This window comes from Mauremys reevesii, linkage group 2, assembly GCF_016161935.1.
Source record: "Mauremys reevesii isolate NIE-2019 linkage group 2, ASM1616193v1, whole genome shotgun sequence".
NCBI classification, from domain to species: domain Eukaryota; kingdom Metazoa; phylum Chordata; order Testudines; family Geoemydidae; genus Mauremys; species Mauremys reevesii.
This window is the reverse complement of record NC_052624.1, coordinates 263211177-263235297: the sequence shown is the minus strand read 5'-3', so window position 1 is coordinate 263235297 and position 24121 is coordinate 263211177. Positions and strand designations below refer to the sequence as shown.

Sequence of the window (24121 nt, the reverse complement as noted above, 5' to 3'; positions counted from 1 at the left end):
AGTAGGCAAGAAAGTGTACTACCCTGTCCACTTGCAAGTGGTCTCTACAGAACAAATGCAAGGAGGGTATTGTAAGGAAGCTTACATTGTTGCTTTTCTATTGATGACAAGGGGTCTTCAGTCTCTGAGGCTAACAATTTGGCACTTTTGCAAGAACTAAAAGTTATTACATTTTTTTTTTAAATATCTGCTAAATAGTGATAATGGGGGAGGGAAGTGATACGGTGTAACACATGTTTGTTAAGTTAAGTTTGGTACATTTATACCTCATTTATTTCATTACATAACTGGGATATTCAAAGCAGACTTGATCAGACTTCAACATTCCTGCAAAAGCATCTCCCTGGGTGGATCCTTATAGTCCAACGGTGTCCCACTGACTTCAGCAAGACTCTGCAGTGGCATAAGGATCTGCCCATGTAAAGATTCCTTTGCAAGATTGGGGCTTTAGGATGCAACAAATAAACCAATGCAAAAATTCAGATCAGAGAGAATTCAACATTCTGTAATATTCCATTCAAACAATATTGGCTCATACAGTAAACAACAAATGTACCACATGAAGTAAAAACTGTACTTACAGCAAGGTGAAACAGTGCAAATACTTTGTTTTAAACCAAAACATACCACAGATATACACAACACAAATGCACTGTTTACATTTTGCAATATAAATAGAATTGACAGAACTAAATCTGTGAATATAGGAAACTACAGACCAATAGTACTAAACAATTTGTATTTACTAAGGAATACAACACAATTATAGAAAAGATCAAATCATCACTGCCAGAAATGGTTGTAAAGTATTTCACAAGATTGTACTGGAAGGAAACTAAAATAGTTTTTCTTTAAGTTTTGCTTTAAAAAATATTAAGGCAATCTCACAAAAGTCAAGCTAGGTCCTCATCCTGCTAGGAGCAATGTGTGGCAGATGCTTGAATCTGTGCAGAGACCCAAGGATTCTGCCTACTTGGAGCTTATTGCAGGAGTGGGGCTTTTAATAATAATTAACCATAGGCATTGCAACTTGTAGCTTTTAGCTGCCTGTGCACATAACACATTTGTTTACCTTCCACTTCCTCCCTCCTAATTGTTTAGCACCAAAATTCAGTTGTCGGCTAATGATGCATCTATTTCTCACTAAACTGTAGAATACTATATAGATAGTAGAATAATGCTTCTAATTAGCATATAATAAGTAAAAAACAATCAGATTATTTCAATTAAAGTAATTCTAATATGAGCTTATCTGCATTTTTAACATTTTTAAAATAGAGTTTATACATAAAAGCCTTTTGGAATTCTGTTATAGTTTGAAAGACAAGTGTCATTTAATTTGATCTTATACACAATTACACAAACTAAACTAGAATGCTGAACCATTAACCTCTTCAAGTGCTATAGTTTCCATCTTCTTAATGCAAGGGCTGTGCTACAACCATAACAGATAGTAGTTGCAAAGGCAAAAATCTGCAGAAGAAAAGGAGATGAATAACACATGATATTTCTATTACTCCAGTGCTCCTCAACTTTTCCCATAACCACATTTTACAAGGAAGCTTCAGAATCCCCCCCCCTCCCCCCCGTTAGCTCAAAAGCCATAATGAAGATTGGTTGTGACCCCCTGTGACCCTATCATGACCCTCTGGTCGAGAGCCTACGTGCTATGGCTTTGACAACATTGTGTCAAAAGCATCAAATCCTGACATCACTTTGCTACTTTGTAACTAAAGTAGGTCTTTTACCTAGGTCCTGGTGCAACCCTCTTAAATACTTATTTTTATACCTTGTAATTAAGTTTTTTCTCATTATCAAGGATGCACACAGTCATTTGGCTTTTGTTTGTATTCTTATTTAATTTCATTCATCTCCAAGTTAATGCATCTGCCTCCAGCAAATATAAGCTGAGGAGAAAGCTCCCACTAAAACAATATGGCATCAACATTTATTATTTACTTGTAGAAATAAGGAAATGGGCACAATAATTTTTTTTTTGGTCCTTGAAGATAATCAGCCACTGGAATAAGTTACCAAGGGATGTTGTAAAGTTTCTAGCACTTACAGTCTTTAAATAAGGACTGGATGTCTTTCTGTAAGATGTGCTCTAGCTTAATCACAAGTTGTTTCGCTGCAGGGATCATAAGGTGAAATCTATGTTTGCGTTCATCCTAGAAGTTATACTAGATGGCTCTATGAATTCATTTGTGAAGAACTAGGGAGGATGGAAACTAGAAAGGGATTTTTTTTTATTAAATTGAAATACTTTCTGATGTGTTCCAGGTCAGAATGATGGAGGCCTGACTCTTCCTCTCTGTATTTGGAGTCATTTAGATTATTACATCCCGACCCATAACCCATACTACACATGCTTTGAGTGAGATGATGAATGTCTGGAAAACAGATGCTAATAACTGCTGGGATTATTACTTTTTTAAAAAGAACCTACACACATGCTTTAATCAATAATATCAACAGCTGGAAGGTCATTGTCTTGACAGCAGATATTTAGCAGGGCTTTATTTTTTCTGTTTTCTCTATGCAGTCTTTATTTAACACTTTCTTGGTTAATGGCAGCAAAAATGAATGTGTGACAAGATGATAATTATTTTCATACACACTAAGTTTAATTAAGACACTTGGGGAACAGCAGTGAAGGAGCTAGGGGACAGTGCTCTTCTGTTTGGCTTTTCTTCCCCATATCCCATCAGCACTGCGAGGGGCCTAGAGACTGGAGCTTCTTCCCCACCTACAGCCTGGAAGAGTCCAATGGGGAGCTTCACAAGAGCCCCCCAACCCACTACAGCTCAGCAGAACTATGAGAAAGGCAGGAGTTCTGCATACTAAGTGGAACTTTACATCCGACATCTAGGAGCTGTAATGGCTCCTCATAAGTTTCTGGGTAGAATTTAGGATGCCGACCTATTATACAGACCTGACGGATTTGGGACATGGTTAATCTCTATTCCCATGCCATACTGCCACAGCTAGGATCAGCTGGAGCTGCCTTGTTATAACTGGGAGGATGCTGCTTGTAGAGGACTCTCAGTGAGCTTCCTGGACTTTGAAACTAATTCTTCACAGCTAGACCCACTGCAGCCTGCATTTGTCTAGCTGCAAAGCTCATCCATATTTTTATTTTTTTTGCCTTTCAGAGAGGATGGGCTATGCACTGGAGCAATTTGTTTGTTTTATCTTCATAACAGCTGGTAGATATTTATGTCTAGGTGGGTTGAGCAGTCCTTTCTCATTTCTGTATTGTATATTTTAATTTTTATGATGGACACATATAGAGGTTTTTAATAAGCTTAAATAAATGTCTATGATCCCATGATCTAAACAAGACACTGTTAGAAGGTGTAAAAACTAAGAACAGTATTTCCAATCCCTTGTGCTAAACCCACTGGCACACATCTATGGAAGAGGCAGCACAATTAATAATTGAGCCTTTACTTCCACCGACTATTATGACTCACTCTAAATGTTCCCTTATAAAGAACATTATTCTGTAGTGAAGCTAATACCTACCACACAGTAACAACTTACTGGGGTGGGGGAGAAATAAAAAAATTAAATCATCAATATGTGACTATTCTGTGCTGTGTAACACACAAAAACAGACAGTCCCTCTCCCAAAAAGTTAACATTCTAGTTAGCCATTAGATTAGTTGGGTAGCTAAAAAGGATTAAAACAGACTTCCATCTCTTGATGTATATCTACAAAATACTTACTGAGGCTGCTATGCTTATGTTATACTCTTGATCACTTAGCAACATAGTGACATTTGATGGAAGTCGATAATTATGCAGAGATGTTGTTGCTGCTTGCAGTAAAAAGGCTCCAAAATAAAAGACAAAAGTAGCCGCATGGAAAAGAAAATCCTGAAAAGAAAGTGACAGATTTAATCTATGTTGTAACTGACTCGATATGTGCATTCTTCCTAACTAATCTCTGAGTTCCAGTGCAAACAAAAGCAAGCTTAGAGGTGCCACATAGAAAACGTTCAGATCATTCATCTAAAATTAATGGCATCAGAGTGTAGTCATATTACAATGAAACACACCATAGTAAGAAGCTTTTTTAATTTTTATATCCTAAAAAAGTATACAAAGTGAAACAACTCAGTTATGTTACTCTGCAATACTATAAAAACAAAACAACAAAACCCACATCTTTAAAATAAATATAGCTTGACCTCTTAAATGATCTAGGTCAGCAATTATGTTGCCATGTTTTAAGGCACATTTGCAATAATGGCTATAATAACCCAGCAACTTTGTTACTAAAAAAAAACAACAACTAGAACCACTATTTCAAAGTAGTATGGTGCATGCCATATTTATAGTAAAACACAAAACACATCCTATTACTTATCTCTCACACACACTATATTGTGCACATTTGTGTATACAAACATTTGCTATTTACATTCATTTAAAGAGGTGTTTTAAGTGTTAGTTTTAATTTCTCTCTCCTGAGTCCTGTACATTTCAACTCCAGGCCCTAAGAGTCTGACTTTCCAGGTTGAGGGATACAATAAAGCTTTTAAAACCTCTCTAAAATATTTCTATTTCTATTCTGTAAAACACACAGTGTACAGAATCAGGGTGGATTTGATTTAAATCATGATTTAAATCACTAGTCAGGAAGACTTGATTTAATCATGGATTTCTACATAAAAGTGCATTCTTGTTGGTTGTTATAACCTTAATACATATTCTTCAAACTCAGAGACAGATGTAGGTTTCATTTTTAGAAGGTACACACTATATATTTTTTAAGTGATTTATTTTGAAAAACATTTCAGATTAGTTTTACAGCTATATTAGAAAATGAATGACTGTTTGGTTATTTCATTTATCAAAGGTAACTGAAGCAAATATTTATGAAGTCACTGGGAGGTGAACTATCTCCAATTCAACAGGTTAAGCATTAATATTTGGAGGATTTTCCTGCCATGCTGTATTAGGAGGAGAACATCACCAGACAGTTAAATTGTTTTATTTAACTAAAACAACGACGTTATGTATTTTGGATTTTTTTCTTCAACAGCAAACATAATATTTTAACAAAACATGCAAATGAAATCTGAATTTACTTAAACATTCAAGTTTCTTAAAATCAGGTTTGTTTGTGTTAAAATAGTTTTTAACTAAAATAGTTAAATGAAATATAAAAAAAAATTAAATTGACTATGTCAGCCAGGTCAACATGAGAAACTTAAAATATTGGCTTCTGCAGCTAACTCAGTCATCTTCACCTTTGTTTTCCTGTTTGTTCATAATCTGGAAAAGAAAAACAAGCTTTCCTGCTTTTTCAGGTCCCAGACGATTTGGAATGAATTAGTCCAAAAGGAAGAAAATATTCTTTCTACGCCGGCAGAAGAAGCTACTGCTGTTAAAAGTGAGATTATTACTTCAACAGTCTCTGAATCCAAGTGCTTAAGTGACTTCCACCAGTTCACTGGTGTGACTCTCTTTAAAACATCATCAGCAAACATATATTTCTTGAATGGTTCACCCTTAGTTCTGAAGTTTATTATAGTTGGCATTATGGAGGAATAATTGCTGGATGTCCATGTCATAGCCAACTCCTCTTCTTCAGCAGTTAAGGTTTGACCCTCGTACCGATTATGAGAATATTTGCAAGAAAATGAGCTGGAAATAGTGCTTATCCTGCTCCTTTTTTTAATGCTTGTAATTTAACTCTCTCGTTGCATATTTCTCTTTTTAAGATCTCATTCAGTTCCTTCCAAATTTCAACAGCGTCAGCAATAAAACAGCTATTTCCCTGCATTTTGTTCAAGGCTACAGAAACAGACTTCAGGGTACACAGCATGTGTTCAACATTTCTCTTAAGCCCAATGTTGAGAACTTTGGCTGTGCCAGGGCCATTTTTTCACGATTTTGTTCACAAACTATCATCAGATTAGGCCAGTTCTTGATATAGTGCTCAAAACAGTTCCATCGCACATCTTGTGGGAAAGTTAGCTTGGTTCCTCCCACTTTTTTCAGAGCAGCTGCTGCAAAGTGGATGTTACAGAAGTATTTTGCAATTTCAACAACATTAGCCTTTATTTCTGGAACACTGAAGTCTTTAGCTAGGAGGTACATCAAATGAGCACTGCAACCATATGTTATTAGCTTGGGAACTCTCTTCACTCTCTTATAAATGATTTCTTCTCATCTTGGATGCATTTGCAGCATTGTCTGTGACCAAGCTGCGTATTAGACATTTGAAATTTTTTTTCAGTTTGTTCTAGCTTTTACTGCTACTTCTTGTAAGTATTCTGCTGTGTGTGCATTTCCTGATGTATCAATTGTTTCTGTAAGGAAGACATTCCCTTCTTCTGGTTCTCACACAAGCTCATACAACAGGACCATTGTGCACACTGCTCCACCCATCAAGACTCAGGTTAACAATTTTACCCTCTAGACCTTTTGCACACTGCTCAATTTCTCCTTCATACACTTTATCCAGCAATTTGCCTGCAACATCTGCTCTGTTGGGTGGACTGTATCCTGGTGTTAATGACTGAACCATGTTAATGAAGCACGGGTTCTCAATCATACGGAAAGGAGAGTTTGTTGCATAAGCAAACCAGGCAATTTTTCCCATCAATTACCTCTTTTTGTAATCTGCTGGTTCTTATCACAAACTTAGCTATGGTTGTTTCTGGATGATGGAGATTTTTTTTTGCTACTGGTGATATACTGTGGCTATGTGACATACATGATGGGACTGAAACAAGTTATTGGCAGATAACTCTGAAACTATGATGGTGATCATGAAGGTGGATAGTCTTCAGAATCCTGTATGTTGAGGATGGATTCTCCTAAACAAAATAAGTCAAATGCAGTTATGTAATTATTATTGTCATACTGCTCATTTAGTATTACTCATTGCATTCACTGACACACAGTATTACTTTAAAGGTGAAATTGTAAAAGGAAGTTCTGCCTATTTCAGCTATTTATTTTTTATCACAACTGCATCTAAAATGATAGTACCATAGAGTACTAACTATATTTTTTGCTCAAACATGAGAATTCAAGAATAGTCCAGAAGGAAGACAGGCAGTCTTTAAGAAAGAAGTATGAAATAAAAAAAAGTTTACCAACCTGAAGATCCTGCATGTTCAGACATGTTCCTTTCATCATCTTCAACGCAGCTTCCTCCTGAGAAGGAACACTTCTCATGATGTTGTTTCATTTGGGCAACGAGGCCTTGCATTTCTTTGTTGCACTGTTTGCATTTTGCACGCATGCCTATCTTACCCACAGGTAGAGGAACTTCATTAAAATATTTCCAAACTGGGTCTCTTTTACAGCCTACTATCATTATAGATTTTCCCTTCTAGTGAGAGAATGATATGGTAGATCTCAAATCAATGAAGGCTACACTCAGAAAGACCACAAGGCTTCTGGAATATGGTGCTCAGCTTCACTTTTGTTTCTACTGCCTGTCCCTCCCTTCTCACATTTATCGCCAGACTTCTTCTCCTTGTCAGATCTATTCCGCCCCCAACAATCTTCCATTCATTGAACTTTTTGAAACTTTTCATTTTTAGAGAGCGGTAAGGGATTGACTCTGTGTACACAAATTTGCAGAGGGACAACAGGGTTGAGGTCTGTTATTTCTCACCTATATATATTATTTATTAAAAAACATTTTTGCTGTTAACAAGTGTGTTATTGTTGGAGACACAAATCCACAGTTGGAGAACTGCAAAACTAAGCATCTCTGATGGTATCTTCTAGACTTTGCACTGAGTCCCATTGGGTAGATAGAAAGATTAACCTAAATAATCTATACAGATGTCCCTGGAGCCCCATAAGATTGGGCCCCTAATCCATGAACTATTGGGACCCATTTACAAAACTTTTCTTAAACATTACATGAATATATTGTCTCATACTATAGAATTTATAATCCCTATTCCATAATGCCCAAATAAATATTTTAAGGTGCCACCAAACTCCTTTTTGTTTTTGTGGATACAGACTAACACGGCTACCCCGATACTGTTCAGTGAGTATCTTAGTCCTAATTGTACACAGAAGAGATATTTTAAAAAGAGAACTTGCCGTTTCCTCCATCCACATGCCGACCACTAACTTCCCTGGCAATAGGTACAGTGAAGATATGTATCAACAGTAAAGTTCTAACCAGAACATGATGCCTGTGATCCAAAACCTAACTGTTTACTGTTAGGATTTTTAAATAAAAAAAGCATAGTGCCCAATTCTCCACTGCCTTACACCTTGCACAATCACTTAAATCTTGTGTGAAGTGTGTGTAAAATGCCACCAGATCAGAATGGAATGGTAGCTTACACCTAGTTTGTGCAGATGTAAATGACTACACAATATGTAGGGCAGCAGAGAATAAAGTCTATGGTCTTTGTCATATCTTGTTCAGTATAAAGCAGGGGATCTCAAACTGGCGGTCGGGACCCCTCAGGGGGTCACGAGGTTATTACATGGGGGGTTGAGAGCTGTCAGACTCCACCAAAACCCTGCTATGCCTCCAGCATTTATAATGGTGTTCAATATATTAAAAAGTGTTTTTAGTTTATAAGGGAGGGTCGCACTCAGAAGCTTGCTGTGTGAAAGGGGTCAAACAAAAGTTTGAGAATCACTGGGAGCAACGCAACTTCCTTACTCATGCTGAGTTAGTATCTTACTCTCATGAGTAATCACACTAGATTGAATATGGCTAAGCAGGAAGTAAGTAAGGAAGCAGGAAGTAAGCTCGGAGTAAGGTTGGTAGAATCTTACCCTAAAAGTGCAACTCATTTGCATCCAGGAGAGTGGAGTTTTGGGGTTTTAAAATATTTTTATTTCAAAATAAAAGATACTGGACTCTTATAATTTTCCATGACAAGCAATAATAATTAAAATAATATGCCTGGACTTTTCCCATTTTTGGCCTTCTCAAACCACTAGCCTTAATTAGCCATTCTGAATTCCATGCCAAATTTTAGTTTCTGCAGCATAAGGAATACTACAAAAATCTTTTTCTTTAAACACTTTCCAATGTAAGTGTTAGATCAAACAGCAACATGGTATACTATCTTTTTATTTAAAAAATTAAAAATATGAGTTTATATAATCAGATTAAAAAACCTTGTTTTTTCAAAGTCCTCCACAGAATTTGCCATTTGCAATAGATTTCAGCAATGGAGAGGTCATGGTATCTTGCTGAAAAAAATCTAGGTCCAGCATACTACAGGACAAATTTAGGTCCAGCAGGTACTATGCTGAACTGTGGCCAAATGGTAATTATCTTTCGGCCATTAGTGATCTGGACTGGATTTTGAGCCAGTGAACTAGGTATAAAAGGTTCATATCCCATTTCTTTGACTTGTTAATCACGGGGAATTTTTAACAAAAATCACAGGCAAACATCATAAGCATGGCTTTCACAGATGATGTGCACCTGTTACTATTTTTCTCATATAAGGGAAGTTCCAGCAGCAGCACTCAGTTTATCACAGAGAGGTGTCAAAATTCCTTATCCTACAGATATAAAAATATCCAACAAGCATTTGATAGGACAAAGTGAATAATGTATAATGCATACTTATAAGGAGAGTTATGGGATGAATGTTTGTGTAGTACTTTGAACATGCAAAAAAAGCACTATGGCTCCAGTCCAGCAAAGCACTTAATTATGTGCAGAACTTTAAGTCTGTGATTGGTTCCACTGAAACCAATGACACTATTCACTTGCTTAAAAGTAATGCACATGCTTTATGTGCTTTCCTGCATATTAACTGATGTGACTGCCACTGAACAACACTAACCACCCTCTGTGAAATTCCCTGCAGTTTCCCCAACATCTGTCTCACAATCCCTGGATCATGACTTTTATTTTGTGAATAAAGCATTAAAAAGTCATTAACAAGCTTAACTTGATTTGTGGTTTAATTCCATTTAAGAGTTGAAGTTGTACTTTGTTTGTATGTATAGTGAAACACTGGTGCTATGGTGCTAAAGTCTGTTTGGACAGAATCCAGACTATCACTGCTAATGGACTCATTACACAAGTTTAATCTTTCAAACCCCAAACTTATGAAGTTCTATGACCTTTGATTCAAGATTCGCACAGATCTAGGGACTCTCAACACAGTTACTTGGATATCAAGGGATGCACAACCATGGATGTTTATACTGAAACATACAAATCTGGCTAAAAGCAATATGATTGCCAGTAATAAAAATGAGCCACACAGAAGAAAGGTTATTTAATGAAGGTGTTGACAAATTAGGCATAACTGCATTTTAATACCATAAAGATTGCTAGAAGGTCTGATTCTTTGTGTATTTTCTCTGCCTGTTATTGCTCACTCAAACAGTCTCACAATACTAAAAAATAGAATGATACAGAATTGTATTTTACCACTTTTAGGCTGTTAGAAACTCCCCATTCTGAGCATTCACCTCACAAGAACACATTTTTTAGGTAATAATACAAGAGAACACAAACTATAAGTCATTGAGGGACACAATTGGTAACTTTCCAATAGTTTGAGATAGGCATATAACTTGCATAAAATGGATCAGATTACTGCTGTCTATTTTATTTTTTATTTTTTTAATATGGAGGCACAGCTTCAGAGGACTACTGGTTTCAGCATGTAAGGCTTCATCATAACTAGCAGAATCTTGCCATGTGATTGAATGAACACTGAGCACTGCATGCTGGGACCTGTAGTTCCACAGGCTGCACCATCAAATTAAAAGAACAGGGCAGACAAGAGTCTCTGAAGAACTCTGAACTATATTTGTGCTGCAGGCCATGCTTTGGCCATTCATGATGTGAAAGCCAGGCACCAACATTAGAACAACATTTAAGGACCTGATCCAAAGCTCATCAAAATTAATTAGAATTTCTTCAGTAACTTCAATGGGCTTTGGATCAGACCTTAAGAGTCTTATGAAGAGTAAGATCAGTTTGTTTTTTTCTCATAAAATCATGCCCACAAGGGAAAAAACTTACCACTTGATTCCAGTCCACAGCAATTCTGTGTGTATAACTAAAAAGGAACACGCCCAGGAAGAGGATGGACAAAAAACAAGCAGTCACTGACACAAACATCACCCATCCCTGCAGCAGAGGCAGCGGAACCCTAGTGGCAGCTATCAAAATCCAGACGAGTGCTCCAAACAGCTGTAGAAAAAAACAAAACCATGATGAGAATAATGGCTTAACGCTGAATCTTGGCCAGCCCCTCCAGACTAAGAACTAACAGTTCATTTATTTAAAAAAAAAAAACTTTCTGGTGCAATTTTTGGCACTGGGGTAAAATATTCAAAAAATCCCCTCTTGAAAAGTGACTTAGCTATTCAAAAGGCAAAGTAATTGAAAGTCAATGGGACATAAGCTTGTAAATCATTTTTGAAAATGGGATTTAGGTTCCTAAATCACTTAATTGCTTCTAAAGTTTCACTGAAATCTGATTTTGAAGGCAATACAGGACAAGTGAAAATATTATCAAAATGCATTTATCCTAAAATAGAAATAAATAAATCTATATCTGTTGCAACTGGTATGCCAAGGATGTAAATGAGATTGAAAACTAAATCTTATACCCATATATAGTTTTGTTAGCTCCCAGCAGATACAGATATGAGATAATTATAAATGTATATACAGAACTTATTGTTTATACCCAAGAGAGTAAAAAAAAGCAACAAACAAAAGTAAAATATAAAAAACTAGCAGAACTATGCTAGTCTGCTGTGTCATGAAAGTCAGATAAATGAAGCGACAAAGAGTCCTGTGGCACCTTATAGACTAACAGAAGGATTGGAGCACAAGCTTTCGTGGGTGAATACCCACTTCATCAGACGCATGTGGTGGGAATTTCCAGAGACAGGTATAAATATGCAGGCAAGAATCAGTCTAGAGATAACAAGGTTAGTTCAATCAGGGAGGATGAGGCCCTCTTCTAGCAGTTGAGGTGTGAACACCAAGGGAGGAGAAACTGCTTTTGTAGTTGGCAAGCCATTCAGAGTCTTTGTTTAATCCTGAGCTGATGGTGTCAAATTTGCAAATGAACTGAAGCTCAGCAGTTTCTCTTTGGAGTCTGGTCCTGAAGTTTTTTTGCTGCAGGATGGCTACCTTTAAATCTGCTATTGCGTGTCCAGGGAGGTTGAAGTGTTCTCCTACAGGTTTTTGTATATTGCCATTCCTAATAATTAACAACCTCCCTGGACATACAATAGCAGATGTAAAGGTAGCCATCCTGCAGCAAAAAAACTATAAGATCTATATAATTAGGAGCAGAATTTAGTCCTACAAAGTTGCAGCACACTGATCTTCTCAATTCATGACTTCAATCAAACACAGATCTCTGTAAGAGTGATACTTGCTTCCTGAAATGTGTTCCTGTAATACAGAAAGCCGTAACTTGATTGAAATAGAACTCATCTACTAACTGCGCACTGCTCAAAATTTATATTGAGTTACCATTTCCAATTCAACCCTCTCAGAGTATTAAGTTGGAGATAAAATTTTCAGACTGCAAGAACTACAACTTCAAAATAATGCCTGCCCAGTTTCTTCTGAATCTAGGACCTCAGACTCAATTTTCAGAAGTTGCCTGCATTTGGAGTAAGTAGGTCTCCTTTGGTATAAAATGCAACCATCTGTGGATAAAATGAGGCTGATGATGTAAAAGTGCATTGGCAGCCTGCATTCAGCATTCCCATGGATTAGTATTATCAGCCTTCAAGTTACTGGTATTTTCAAGGGCTTCTCTTCAGGTTTTAGTTGTTATGAGGAAGCAGGTTTTCTCCAACTTTTATAGCACTGGAGGCTCAGAACATTATTCAGAGAACAGACATTTAATGGGTAGTAACAAGCACAATCTTTCCTGCAACATCCCACTGCTGAGACTGGTAGCGTGGTTACTAATTTAAACATCCACTGTGCTTGTGGGCAGGCCCAATATCAGAGAAACACCAAGAATAACCTGAGAACGTCAGCACCTGTTACGTAAGCTGGCAAATCCGTCAAGCAGTTAATTTTTGGTCATTGCTGATCTGGGCTCCAGTCCTGCAACTGGATCCTTGGATCAGTGTGGAGGCCATTTTGAAAAAAGTCAGGGCCCTGTGTGGAGGGGAAGGCATGTCTATAGGGATCCATTTGAAAGACTGGGGCCCAGGTAAGTATTCAAATCTGTGACTGTAAGAAGAAAGACATTCTGGGTGAAATCCTGGACTGATTGAAATCAATGGGAGTTTGCCATTAACTTCAATGAGGCCGGCATTTCACCTCTAACCTGTTAGTAATCATGATGCTGATCCTGCAAACTCTTACCCTTGTCCTAATGCTGAGGTCACGAGTAGTCCGAATGGGACTGGGCATGCCAGTAAGGTTAAGCATGCACGCTAGAGTTTGAGGGGGCCTAAAAACGAATACACTCTATATTTTTACTTCCTTGGACTTCTGAATCTGATCTAAACGTGTGGAGGATCAAGACTGTCTTGATTAAAATAAAGCAGTGCAAAATACATACACAGTGGTCTGTGGCTGCTGCCCCGTAATTAAAAGGGAACAGGAGCCAAGACACAGCTGTGAAAAACACAGATCTGCGTGGAGATCAGGAGAACAAACACCTCTGGTGTTGCATGATGGACAGGATCCCCCTTCCTGGGGAAGCTTTGAGGTGGGAAAACAAGGGATTAGGCAAAATGGAGGCATGGGGAAGCTCCCCCCGCCCCCCCTACACACATTCATTCCCCCAACTGACTGTTCTTCCCCTCACCCGCCCCTTGCATAAAGTCCAGTGCTCCAGTTCTCCGGGCTCCTCCTTTGGGGAATAGCTCCTGGCAGGGGAATGCAGAGTCTGCTCTTGCTCTCCGGCTTCCTGCTCCAGGAGCAGAACCTCATGATGCTGCCACCACCTTTCCCACCTACAAAATGGCAGGTTAGCAGCGTGGGGGGCCGGTGGCAGGGCTACGGTGCCGCCTGTTCGCAGCAGCCTGGGCCCCCGCACACGGGGGACGGGCAGGTGTGCACTCCCCACCCCCCGCCCCGGTTGTGGGTGCAGGACGCCGGCCCGGCTGCTCCGGGAATGTCACAGCGAAGGCCAGGCGCCCCGGGCTCGGCGCAACAAGTGCTGGGCGGCGGAGGAAGGATTTGAGGCTCTGTTGGGAGGAGGGGCTGGGATTCAAGGCAGGAGCGAGTGAAAGGGAAGGGAACAGGGGGGCGGTAATGGGGGGCGGAGGAGAGGCGAGCGGGGAGCCCTTGCCCAGCAGCAGCACTGCCCTCCCCGAGCAGCCCCCGGCCCGGGTCACTCACGATCTCCAGGCAGATGAAGGCTCCCGAGTAGGTGCGCAGGATGTCCAAGCCCACGGGCAGCGTGATCCTGGGCGCGGGGAAGTAGGCGGTGGGGTTGGGGGGCGGCGGCATGGAGCCCCCCCTGGCCGACATGCTGCCGCGGAGCGAGCCTGGCCCGGACGTGGCCGCAGGTTGTGGGGAGGCTGCGCCCGGAGCAGGTGCAGGAAGCGTGTGTGCAACACCCAAGCGCTGGGCCAGCCCCTGCGCCGGGCGCCGCCCCGTCCCCAGCCCGGGGGCTGCTGCACGCGCCGCCCGCCCCGCCGCCGCGCCTGGGAGCGGCAGGCCCGGTTCGCCGCCTGCTCCGGGGGCTTCACACAGCGTCAGCCCCCTGCCCCTGGCGATGAGCCAGACTCGGGCCACGGGGTGTTCCCAACTCAGGGTCAGGCACCCCCACCTGCCCCTCACCCCCCAGACCCTCCGGCCCTTTTCATCAGGCCCCTGTTCTGCGAGCCCTCCCGGCCCCCTCCTGCCACAATCCCAGCCGCTGCCTGCCCTGCAGCCGGTTCGCTTCCAAACCATGCCAAGGAAACCACTATACCTGCTCGTGCACCACACGGTTCACTTCCTCGCCCTCGTGTGCCCCTGTGACCTGCCCTGACACCAAGTGGCAGGACTAGCTACCACCTGTGGAGGGGGAGGAACCCCCCAGTGCGCCTGCCCCTCCACCCTGGTCCCACAGAGCCATTGGCAGCTCCTCCATGGAGCCTGGAGCATGGGTATGGACTCTTGTAGCCCCTGGCCCCCAGGGTGTTCCTGAGACTGCTGAATTGGAATTAATTTGCAAAGTGGACACCATTAAATGAGGCTTGAATAAAGACTGGGAGTGGATGGGTCATTACACAAAGTAAAACTATTTCCCCATGTTTATTCCCTTCTCCCCCCAACCCTTCCTCACAGGTTCTTGTCAACTGCTGCAAATGGACCATTTTGATTACCCCTAAAAAAAGTTTTTTTTTTCTCTCCTGCTGGTAATAGCTCACCTTAACTGATCACTCTCCTTAGAGTGTGTATGGTAACACCCATTGTTTCATGTTCTCTGTGTGTATATATATCTTCCTACTGTATTTTCCACTGCATGCATCCGATGAAGTGGGCTGTAGCCCACAAAAGCTTATGCCCAAATAAATTTGATAGTCTTTGAAGACCTCTGCATCCCCCTTGGATACATGTGTCCCTGGTTGAGAACTGTTGTTCTAAACCAGCTGTATCTGGCCTGAGGCTAGTCACTGTTTCTAATTCTGGGTCTATAGGGCACATTCCCAAGCCCAGATCACTTGTCTGAGTCCTTCACTGAGACATGAGACTCCATAGTTCAGCAGCCCTAGAGCACCAAACCAGAGCCTTAGACCTCTTGAGCCCTCTAGTTGCTTTCATACAGACCCTCAAGTGTCTCACTTGGTTGTGGGTGCTCTGCCCTGCTAGTTTAACTCCTTCAGGGACTGTGTCGCAAGAAAGCACCTATAGGTTTAGCAAAGGAATTTTATAACCACACTCCCTTAATTCTTAAAAGCACTCAAGAGTTATAGATCTTTGACAAATAATAAAAAAAAAAGGCCTGAAATGCCCCTTTTCTTAGTTTGTTTTCACTAGGAGTTGGAGGGTTGTCAGCGTCTCAGGCTGGACAGATTCCCCCTGTCCTTTTCTCTCCTGCATGCCCTACTTCCAATCATAGGTGCCGACTCCAGGACTGGAGCACCCACAGGGAAAAATTAGTGGGTGCTCTGCACCCAGCAGCAGCCAAGCTCCCCTCCCCCTGCCCCACCTCCTCCTCCCCCCCCAGGCATGCTGCGTCCTGCACCTCTGCCTACCTCCCAGCATTTCCCACTTCCTCCTCCCCCCCACCCCCAGGAGGAGGGGGAAGAGGTGGGGCTGGGGTGGGGATTTGGGGAAGGGGTTAGAATGGGGGTGGGGAAGGGGTGGAGTGGGGGCAGGGCTGGGGGCAGAGTGGGGGGTCGAGCACCCACAGAAAAGAGGGGAAGTCGGTGCCTATACTTCCAATGGCGATGATCAGCCCCCTGCAGAGTTGCACCCCCTTTTAAATAATGTCTCTCTCTCTTTGCCATGTTCTCCCCTGGGATATTCCAGACCCTTCCCCCACCCGTGGGTTCCAGTACAGAAAGTCAATTGTTCCATGGGATAGGGAGTAGAAAGAGAATCAGAGCCAATGGCCATCGATTGCTCTATTGACAGCTTCTCAGGCCATTTCTACACTACAAAATTATGTTGACCTACAGCCACTGCAGTTATGAAATCACCTGTGTGTGTGCACACCTGGTTCCTTGTGTCGGCGGTACACGTTCTCACCAGGAGCACTTGTATCAATTGTAGTGTCAGCGTGTGGCATTGTGGGACAGCTCCTGAAAGCCAGTAAAATCAATGTAGGCAATGCAGTGTCTACAGTGACTCTGCATCAATCTAATTACATCGACCGTGACTCTGCGCCACTCGGGGAGGTGGCGTTACTAAATTGGCACAGAGAGTCACTTACATCATCCAGAGCCAAATGTAAGTGAAGACACTTCCACAGCTTGGTTGATGCAAGGCAGCTTTCATCAACCTAACTGTGTAGTTTTAGACCAGATCATCCTTCTGTGAGGTATCAAGCAACTTTCCTGAGCAGGCACCGTCTGCAGTGTTATATGATAAAATGCCTTAGACAAGTTTAGATGTGTTCATTAAGCCACACAAAATTGAGTCCAAAGTCTGGTACAGAATATCCCACCCTGTCACAGAGAGACCCAGAATTTCCATTGAATTTAGGTACCTCATAATTGGAGCATATACAATTTGTGACACTTCTGAAACTGTGATTTTAAATGACTATTTTGTGTCAGGTTTTATTTTCTTTCCATTACTATCATAATGGTCATTCTTTGGCTATAATTTTCTTTGAAAGTTAAGTCCTGGTGAGTCATTGGTTTACTAGTATGCCATAATCCAATAGATTATGTCACTTGAGCAATGCTATCCCTGGGGAGAAGTATGTGTGGGTGGATTTCTTCCTGATCAGTGTATGCTGTGAACCATGTGATTTAATTATCATTATCTTATCCTGCATAAGTAGAAATGTTAATGATTTGGTCATAAAATTATCCAGTTCTTTTATTACTGAGCCACAGAATTGGCCTTTGACCTCCAGCAGCAGCAAATTCTACAGGCTGATTATGTGTTATGTGATGCCATTTTTCCTTTCACTTGTTCTAAATATAACATTAATTTCATCCTGCACATTCCTTTAAGCCATGGTCGTAATTAGCAAAGCTCTTCTGAAATCACAGTTGTTTTCTGTAGTAATGCCCAAATTTTGCCTTTGGATGCTCATGCAGAGGATGTGACTGAGCCCAAATCAGAGTTAGCGGAGGATTTAGCTTAAATCCTAGCTGTTTAAATGGAAATAGGGAATTTATCTTGAAACATCCCAGTTTGGCCATGTATATTACATTATTGCTTGTGATAATTTACATACACACAGAGTTTGATGTGTCTTGATTCCTGCTTAAAATTTTGTTAAATTCTTTAGTAGGTTAGTACAATAAAATAGTTTAAAATTGAAAATTTAGTTTCAGTGACTTAGGCAGATGTTTATGCTGGACATCTTGGTTACTAGTGTTTTCAGGTTAACAACCACCTCTTGGCGTCTTATTAGGATGAACTGATGCTGCTATTTCATCTGGCTGGCTATAGAATCAACAAGATGACAGGAGTGTATTGATAACAGTACTTAGCAAGGTCTATCTCTTCAACCATTGTTTTAAAAAATTTATGCAAACAAGCTCTAAACTGCTAGATAGCTATTGCCCTCACTATTCATGTATCTTATATTTCAGCATGGTGTAAAGCTCCAGATTGTCATTGAAGTTGAAAATTAGTTGCTGTAGTTTTTAAGATGACAAAATTATTCATAAGGAGTGTGAGCGTGAAGCACAAATTCATACCCATGATTTTCTCTACATCACAATGGCAATGGTTAGTGGTGTGATGGCATTGATAGAATGACACTTTGGTTTTTAAAAGTAGGTTAATTGATTTAAAATTATCGCATATATTGTTGTCAACAAAGAGGGAATCCTTTGAATTTTCCATTTTTCTGCTTATTTAATTTAAGTTCTTTTAGAACATACGTTAGGTGATGCTAAATAGATTATCTAGAAGATGTAATAAGCATCAATGTTTGAATTAATTAATCATCAGTTATCTAGATTCCCAGTATAACTATGTAGTATATCCTTTTGTCTTTGACTAGTTATTTACTGATACGTGCACTGAATGTATGTAAAGAGTTGAAATATTTGAGCTTCTGTCTGCAGTAGTTTTCCCAAAATGTGATAGAACCATCATACCAACATGTGGTGCCTGATACCTGTGAACAAGTGTGTCACAATGCCATCTGGAAGCTGGCCACCCCTGAATGCAACCGGTCAGCGGCAAACCAATTTGGCATGGGGAGATCAACTGTTGGGGCCATTGTCTTGCAAGTGTGTGATGCCATGGAAAGCCTACTGTCATACCAATTTATAAGCTTGGTAATGCTCAGGAGGTTATTGATGGCTTCGTAAGCATGGGATTTTCCAAACTGTACTGGGGCAATTGAAGCAACCTATATGCCTATTATTCCCCCCCTCCCCACATCCCTGCCATCAGGGCTCAGAATTCATAAACAGAAAAGGGTATTCCTATGGAGTTTCAAGGGCTTGTCGACCACCATGCCAGGTTTATGGATATAAATGTTGGGTGGTCTGGAAGGGTCTAGGATTCTAGAATATTTTGGAACTCAGAATATTTAAGTTAATGGACTGTTTGCCCCGGGAATGCTATGGACATTAATAGTGTGAACATTGCTCTGGTGATCCTGGGAGACCCAGCTTATCCTCTGCTTCCCTGGCTAATGAAGCCATTCACAGGCTGCTTGGCCAGAGATAAAGAACTGTGATCAACTCCTTATTAATTAAATTTTAAAGGTTTTTATTATTAAACAATTATGTAACAAACAGAAATGAACCATCAACTGAAACGAAAATGAAAACAGCCTTTAAGTATGAAACAATATATTAAAAAGCAATGATCTCTAGCTCTACAAAGAATGCTTTCATTTAACCAGCGGGGAAACTGTAGCCTCTCTCCAGAGGCCTGGCTCAAGCCTGCTCCCTGGTGCTTGCTAGTCAGAGTGGCTTCTGCCCTCTCCTCGCATGGGTCAGTCCTAGGATCTTTATTTTGGCACCTGGTGCCTCCACCCCAGGTGACTCCTCTGTGGTTGGCACACAAAGGGTGCTGTCTCTTGGAGAATAATGACTACTCTGTTCACAAGGAATAAACCCAGTATTCTAACAACAAAATACATTCCTACAAGCCCCAACAAATGAAATACCACTCTCAAAAACTAAAATATAACATAGGAGACTTTATTGAGGATTGGGATTTTTCTCTGTGCAGTTTATGCTACGTGGCTTTGCCTTTGTGCCTTGGAGGCTGGGCGTGGGAATTATGTTTCCAGTCTGGCTTTGCAGTTTTTCTATCCCTTGGAAGTGCAGTTTTTCTATCCCTTGGAGGTGTTTATATGATGTTGGAAGGGTTAGCAGAATGAATCTGGGGGTGAGATGGCTAGTTATCCCCTCTCCAACTCCTTTAGGCTGTCCTGACTCTGGATGACATCACACTGTACCGGGTGTCTAGGAGGCAGAGAATGGCCTACTCAAAAAAGGCAAGGGGCAGACCAGTGAGATACGCTGGGAAATTATTCACCAAGATGGTCTCGCTAGAAGTTCTGCAGGAGTGGAAAGGAGTTGTGAGTTATTCCAGGGACGGGGATGACCATGCAGCTATTCCTCACAATCTCAGAACAAATATGGAACAATTTCTCAGTCTTAGATTTTACTTTATCTCCCCTGCAGACATGCTGAAAATTCAGAGAAAAACAGGGCTCCTCAATGGTTGCCTGAAGCATTCATACAGTCTGTAAGAATGCATGTTACAGAGGAGTTGTACTCTTCATAGCTTTGCAAGCTTTTACCTCCTCTAAAGTGAGAACACTAACCAAATTTCTTTCGCTGGAATCTATGTCTCAATAACCCTTTGTATGCAGTGTTGTTCTAGCTGTGTTGGTCCCAGGATATTAGAGGGACAAGGAAAGTGAGATAATATCTTTTACTGGACCAACTTCTGCTGGTGAGAGAGAGGCAAGCTTTCGAGCTTAATCAGAGCTCTTCTTCATGTCAATAAACCTTTGCATTTCACATAAAAGAATGTTTTTCTCATTTGAATCTGTCCTGGGAGGGGGTGGGATAGAGGGCACAGGTGTGCTATGCTGCCACCCCCTTTTTGGAGGTGGCAAGAATTGGTTTTTTTTCAAGTGAGGGTGGCCTTTGCCAAGCAGGACAGCGGAGGGAAAGGGGAAAGGAAAATGTGTATATGGGCGTGTGCCTTTCTTGGCCTGGGCTTGAAAACAGTAAGTATTCATGGCTTTAGCATGAGATGGAGGCTAATTCCAAAATGGCGACTATTCCAGCTGGGTAATGGTGTGGAGACTGAATGGACAGTATGGGCTGATGGGAGGAGGGGACCTCAGACTTGGAAAGGCTTCTACCCACATCTGGCCTACAACAGGTATGGCCAAGGGCACCCAGAACAGAAGCTAGCATGGCAGTGTAGCATAATATAATAATAATACATTAAGACTTATATAATAATTACAAAAATTATAAAAAATGTACATGCTGAGGTTCCCTCCATAGGATCAGCCTCCTCAGTCCTGGTCTGGATAGCTGTTTGGTTGCTGCAGGGCAGGAATTGGGTTCATCTTCATCCTGGATGGCATCGGGGTCCTGAGCCCCGAATAAATCCTGGCCCTCTGGGGAGAGCTCTTCACCGGCCTCCTCGTGCTCATCCCCCAGTGAGTCTTACTGGTCAATCTTGGGGGGGAGGCTGTGGAGGGAGAGGCTGATCAGCACGATCCATGAGCTGCCAGGGGTGGGCAGTCATGCACTTTATGTAAAATCCTGTCCAGCTCCCCCCAAAAAGGATGTGGTGTGTCTGGATTTTTTCCTGTTGTCCCTCATTTTACCATCGTAAACTGTTTGCTCTTTATCTGACACTGTTTAGCATCCCAGTCATGGGGCCCTCGCAGACAACTGCCTAGCAATTTCAGTGTCTGGCCAAAACACCTAAGCTATGGCATGTCCTAACCTAAAAGTCATAAAGCTCTGACTCCAGTGAGGTGCTTGCCAAAAAATATCGCAGCTCGAACTGCAAACCATAGCAGTACTTAATGATCGGGTTGAAAGTAGTGAGTGTTATCTTATTGGTGAATGTGACAGTCATGAGATAAGACAGCACATCTTATATGTTCAGTGAATCTGCACTGTATTTCCTGATAGTTGGATATACTATGATAATGCTGGAATTGCAGCCGAAGATTTAAAAAAAAAAAGTAACACTAATCACGAGCAGTAATAATAGGAACTTTTATATATCACACTTCATGTTCCAAACAGTTTACACATGTTCGCTAAACCTCCCAGCACCCCCCGAAATGTATATATAGTTATTGTAATCTCTTATGTCTCACGTTGCAATGCCTAGAAAGTAAGGCCATCATGGATTGGGCAGGTTAATAATTAAAAAAAAAACAACACAAAAAAGCAGAAGTAGGCACCTACGTGGCCACAGCTATGGGTCAGACACTGGCCATATTTGCCCACAGTTAGACCTGTATGCACACAGCTTGATTAAAACAAACAGATCATAGTCCAGTGAGTCATTCTACCACTCTAGGATCCACCTCCCTTTCCTGGTTACTTTCATTTTCTGCAGAAAGATCACAAAAAAGCCCTTCACATTTTCAGCTTTCCTGAATTTTTCATTATCTGTCTTAATCCAATTATTATTTTTGTCATCATAAAAATACAAGACCACAGCAAACTCAAACTGTTTTTTTTAAAACTTCAATTTATTTAGCATGTGTCTGATAACTGTGGGCATGATCCTGATGTCACACCAGTATAAAATCAGGAGTAGCTCCACTGAAGTCAGGGAAGTTAAATCATTGTAAATTGGTGTGAAATCAAAAGCAAGCTCTGTGTCTTTTGCATAGCCAGAAGAAAGCTTTCTAATTGACACTCATCTTTATTTTCTATTAGATATTTAAGAGAACCCTTTACAGAGGTACACTATGGGCCATATTTTCTTCTCCGAATAAAATGAGTCTGGAAGGTTTTCTAGCAGTCTCTTTAGCCTACCATAAAACTGAATTGTTTCATAGTAGAAAAGAGACATAGGTAGAAAGCCAATGTACCGTGTAAACACAACAAATCCTGTTTCAGATTTTTAAATTATTCCCTCAATTACTATTGTTGTCACTCAACTGAACATGAAGATCCAGTTCCCCAGCTGATATACGTTGGCACAGCTTCGTTGACTACAATGGAACTATGCCAGTTAACACAAACTGAGATCTGACCTGAAACATGCATTTAAACTGTGAATGATCTAAAAGGCATAAAAGATATTAAAGATCCTGTTTCTTAACTATTGCATAGGTTGTAAATTAAATGCCAACCCGATGATGATAGCACACCGATATCATGTTTAGATTAGCAGACATCATGGATTACAGTGTGCAAATACCAGGTGATTGAGATTTTTATATGGGGCAATGATGCTAGCTTTATTTTAATACACATGTGGCCGGGCACTTGGTTTCATTTTAATCTCCTTGCACGGTCTGAATAAAACAGAGTACTTCTGTTGAAGTTTATGGGCCTGATCCAGCTGAACTGTGCTTGGCACAGGACCTAGAGAGAGGGTGGAGTAAAATCCATACACCACCTTTTGTGTTCCACTAGTTCTGGGGCTGGCTGGGGGCCAGTTCAGTTCCCAGAACAACTGAAAGCGGCCAAAGGGCTGCTATAAACCAGCCAGGGATGACTGGAGAACAGCTACAATCTGGCCATGTCCCCTTCCCTCTGACAGGCTTCCTAGAGACTCTAATTGGCTATGCTACTGCTACACCATCCAGGGATTCCTCTTACATCAAGGTGGTCATCAGCTGGCTTTTTAAGATAGCTTTCCCGTCCTTGCAGGAGGACAGGATTAGAACTGACAAACTGGATAAATGGTCTGAAATGGATAGGATGACATTCAATAAGGACAAATGCAAAGTACTACACTTAGGAAGGAACAATTAACTGCACAAATACAAAATGGGAATTCTAGGAAGGAATACCGCCAAAAAGGATCTGGGGGTTATAGTGGGTCACAAACTAAATGTCAGTCAACAATGTAATACAGTTGCAAAAACGGCGAACATCATTCTGGGATGTATTAGCAGGAGTGTTGTAAGAAAGACAGGAGAGGTATTTCTTCCACTCTACTCTGCACTGATAAGGCCTCAACTGGAGGGGTATTGTGTCCAGTTCTGGGCTCCACACTTTGGGAAAGATGTGGACAAATTGGAGAAAGTCCAGAGAAGAGCAACAAAAATGATTAGTGACCTAGAAAACATGACCTATGAGGAAAGATTTTAAAAATTGGGGTTGTTTAGTTTGGAGAAAAGATGATTTAGGGGAGACATGATAACAGTTTTCAAATACATAAAAGGTTGTTATGAAGAGGATGCTACATAGTTCTTATTAACCATTGTGGAGAGGACAAGAAGTAATGGGCTCAAATTGCAGCAAAGCAGATTTAGGTTAGACATTAGTAAAAACTTCTTAACTGTCCGGATAGTTAAGCGCTGGAACAAATTACTTAGGGAGGTTGTAGAATCCCTTTTAT

At 41.0% G+C, this 24121-nt stretch overlaps 1 protein-coding gene across 1 annotated transcript; it reads right to left on the bottom strand.

The window, feature by feature from the left end:
• Positions 1–255: 255 nt before the first annotated feature.
• MAL2 (mal, T cell differentiation protein 2) lies at positions 256–14562 on the bottom strand. Its single transcript, XM_039521497.1, has 4 exons — positions 14315–14562; positions 11006–11176; positions 3733–3882; positions 256–1473 (listed from the first exon to the last, which is right to left on the bottom strand). The coding sequence occupies exons 1-4, from the start codon at positions 14444–14446 to the stop codon at positions 1402–1404; spliced, it is 525 nt and encodes a 174-aa protein (XP_039377431.1). The 5' UTR covers positions 14447–14562; the 3' UTR covers positions 256–1401.
• Positions 14563–24121: the final 9559 nt, after the last annotated feature.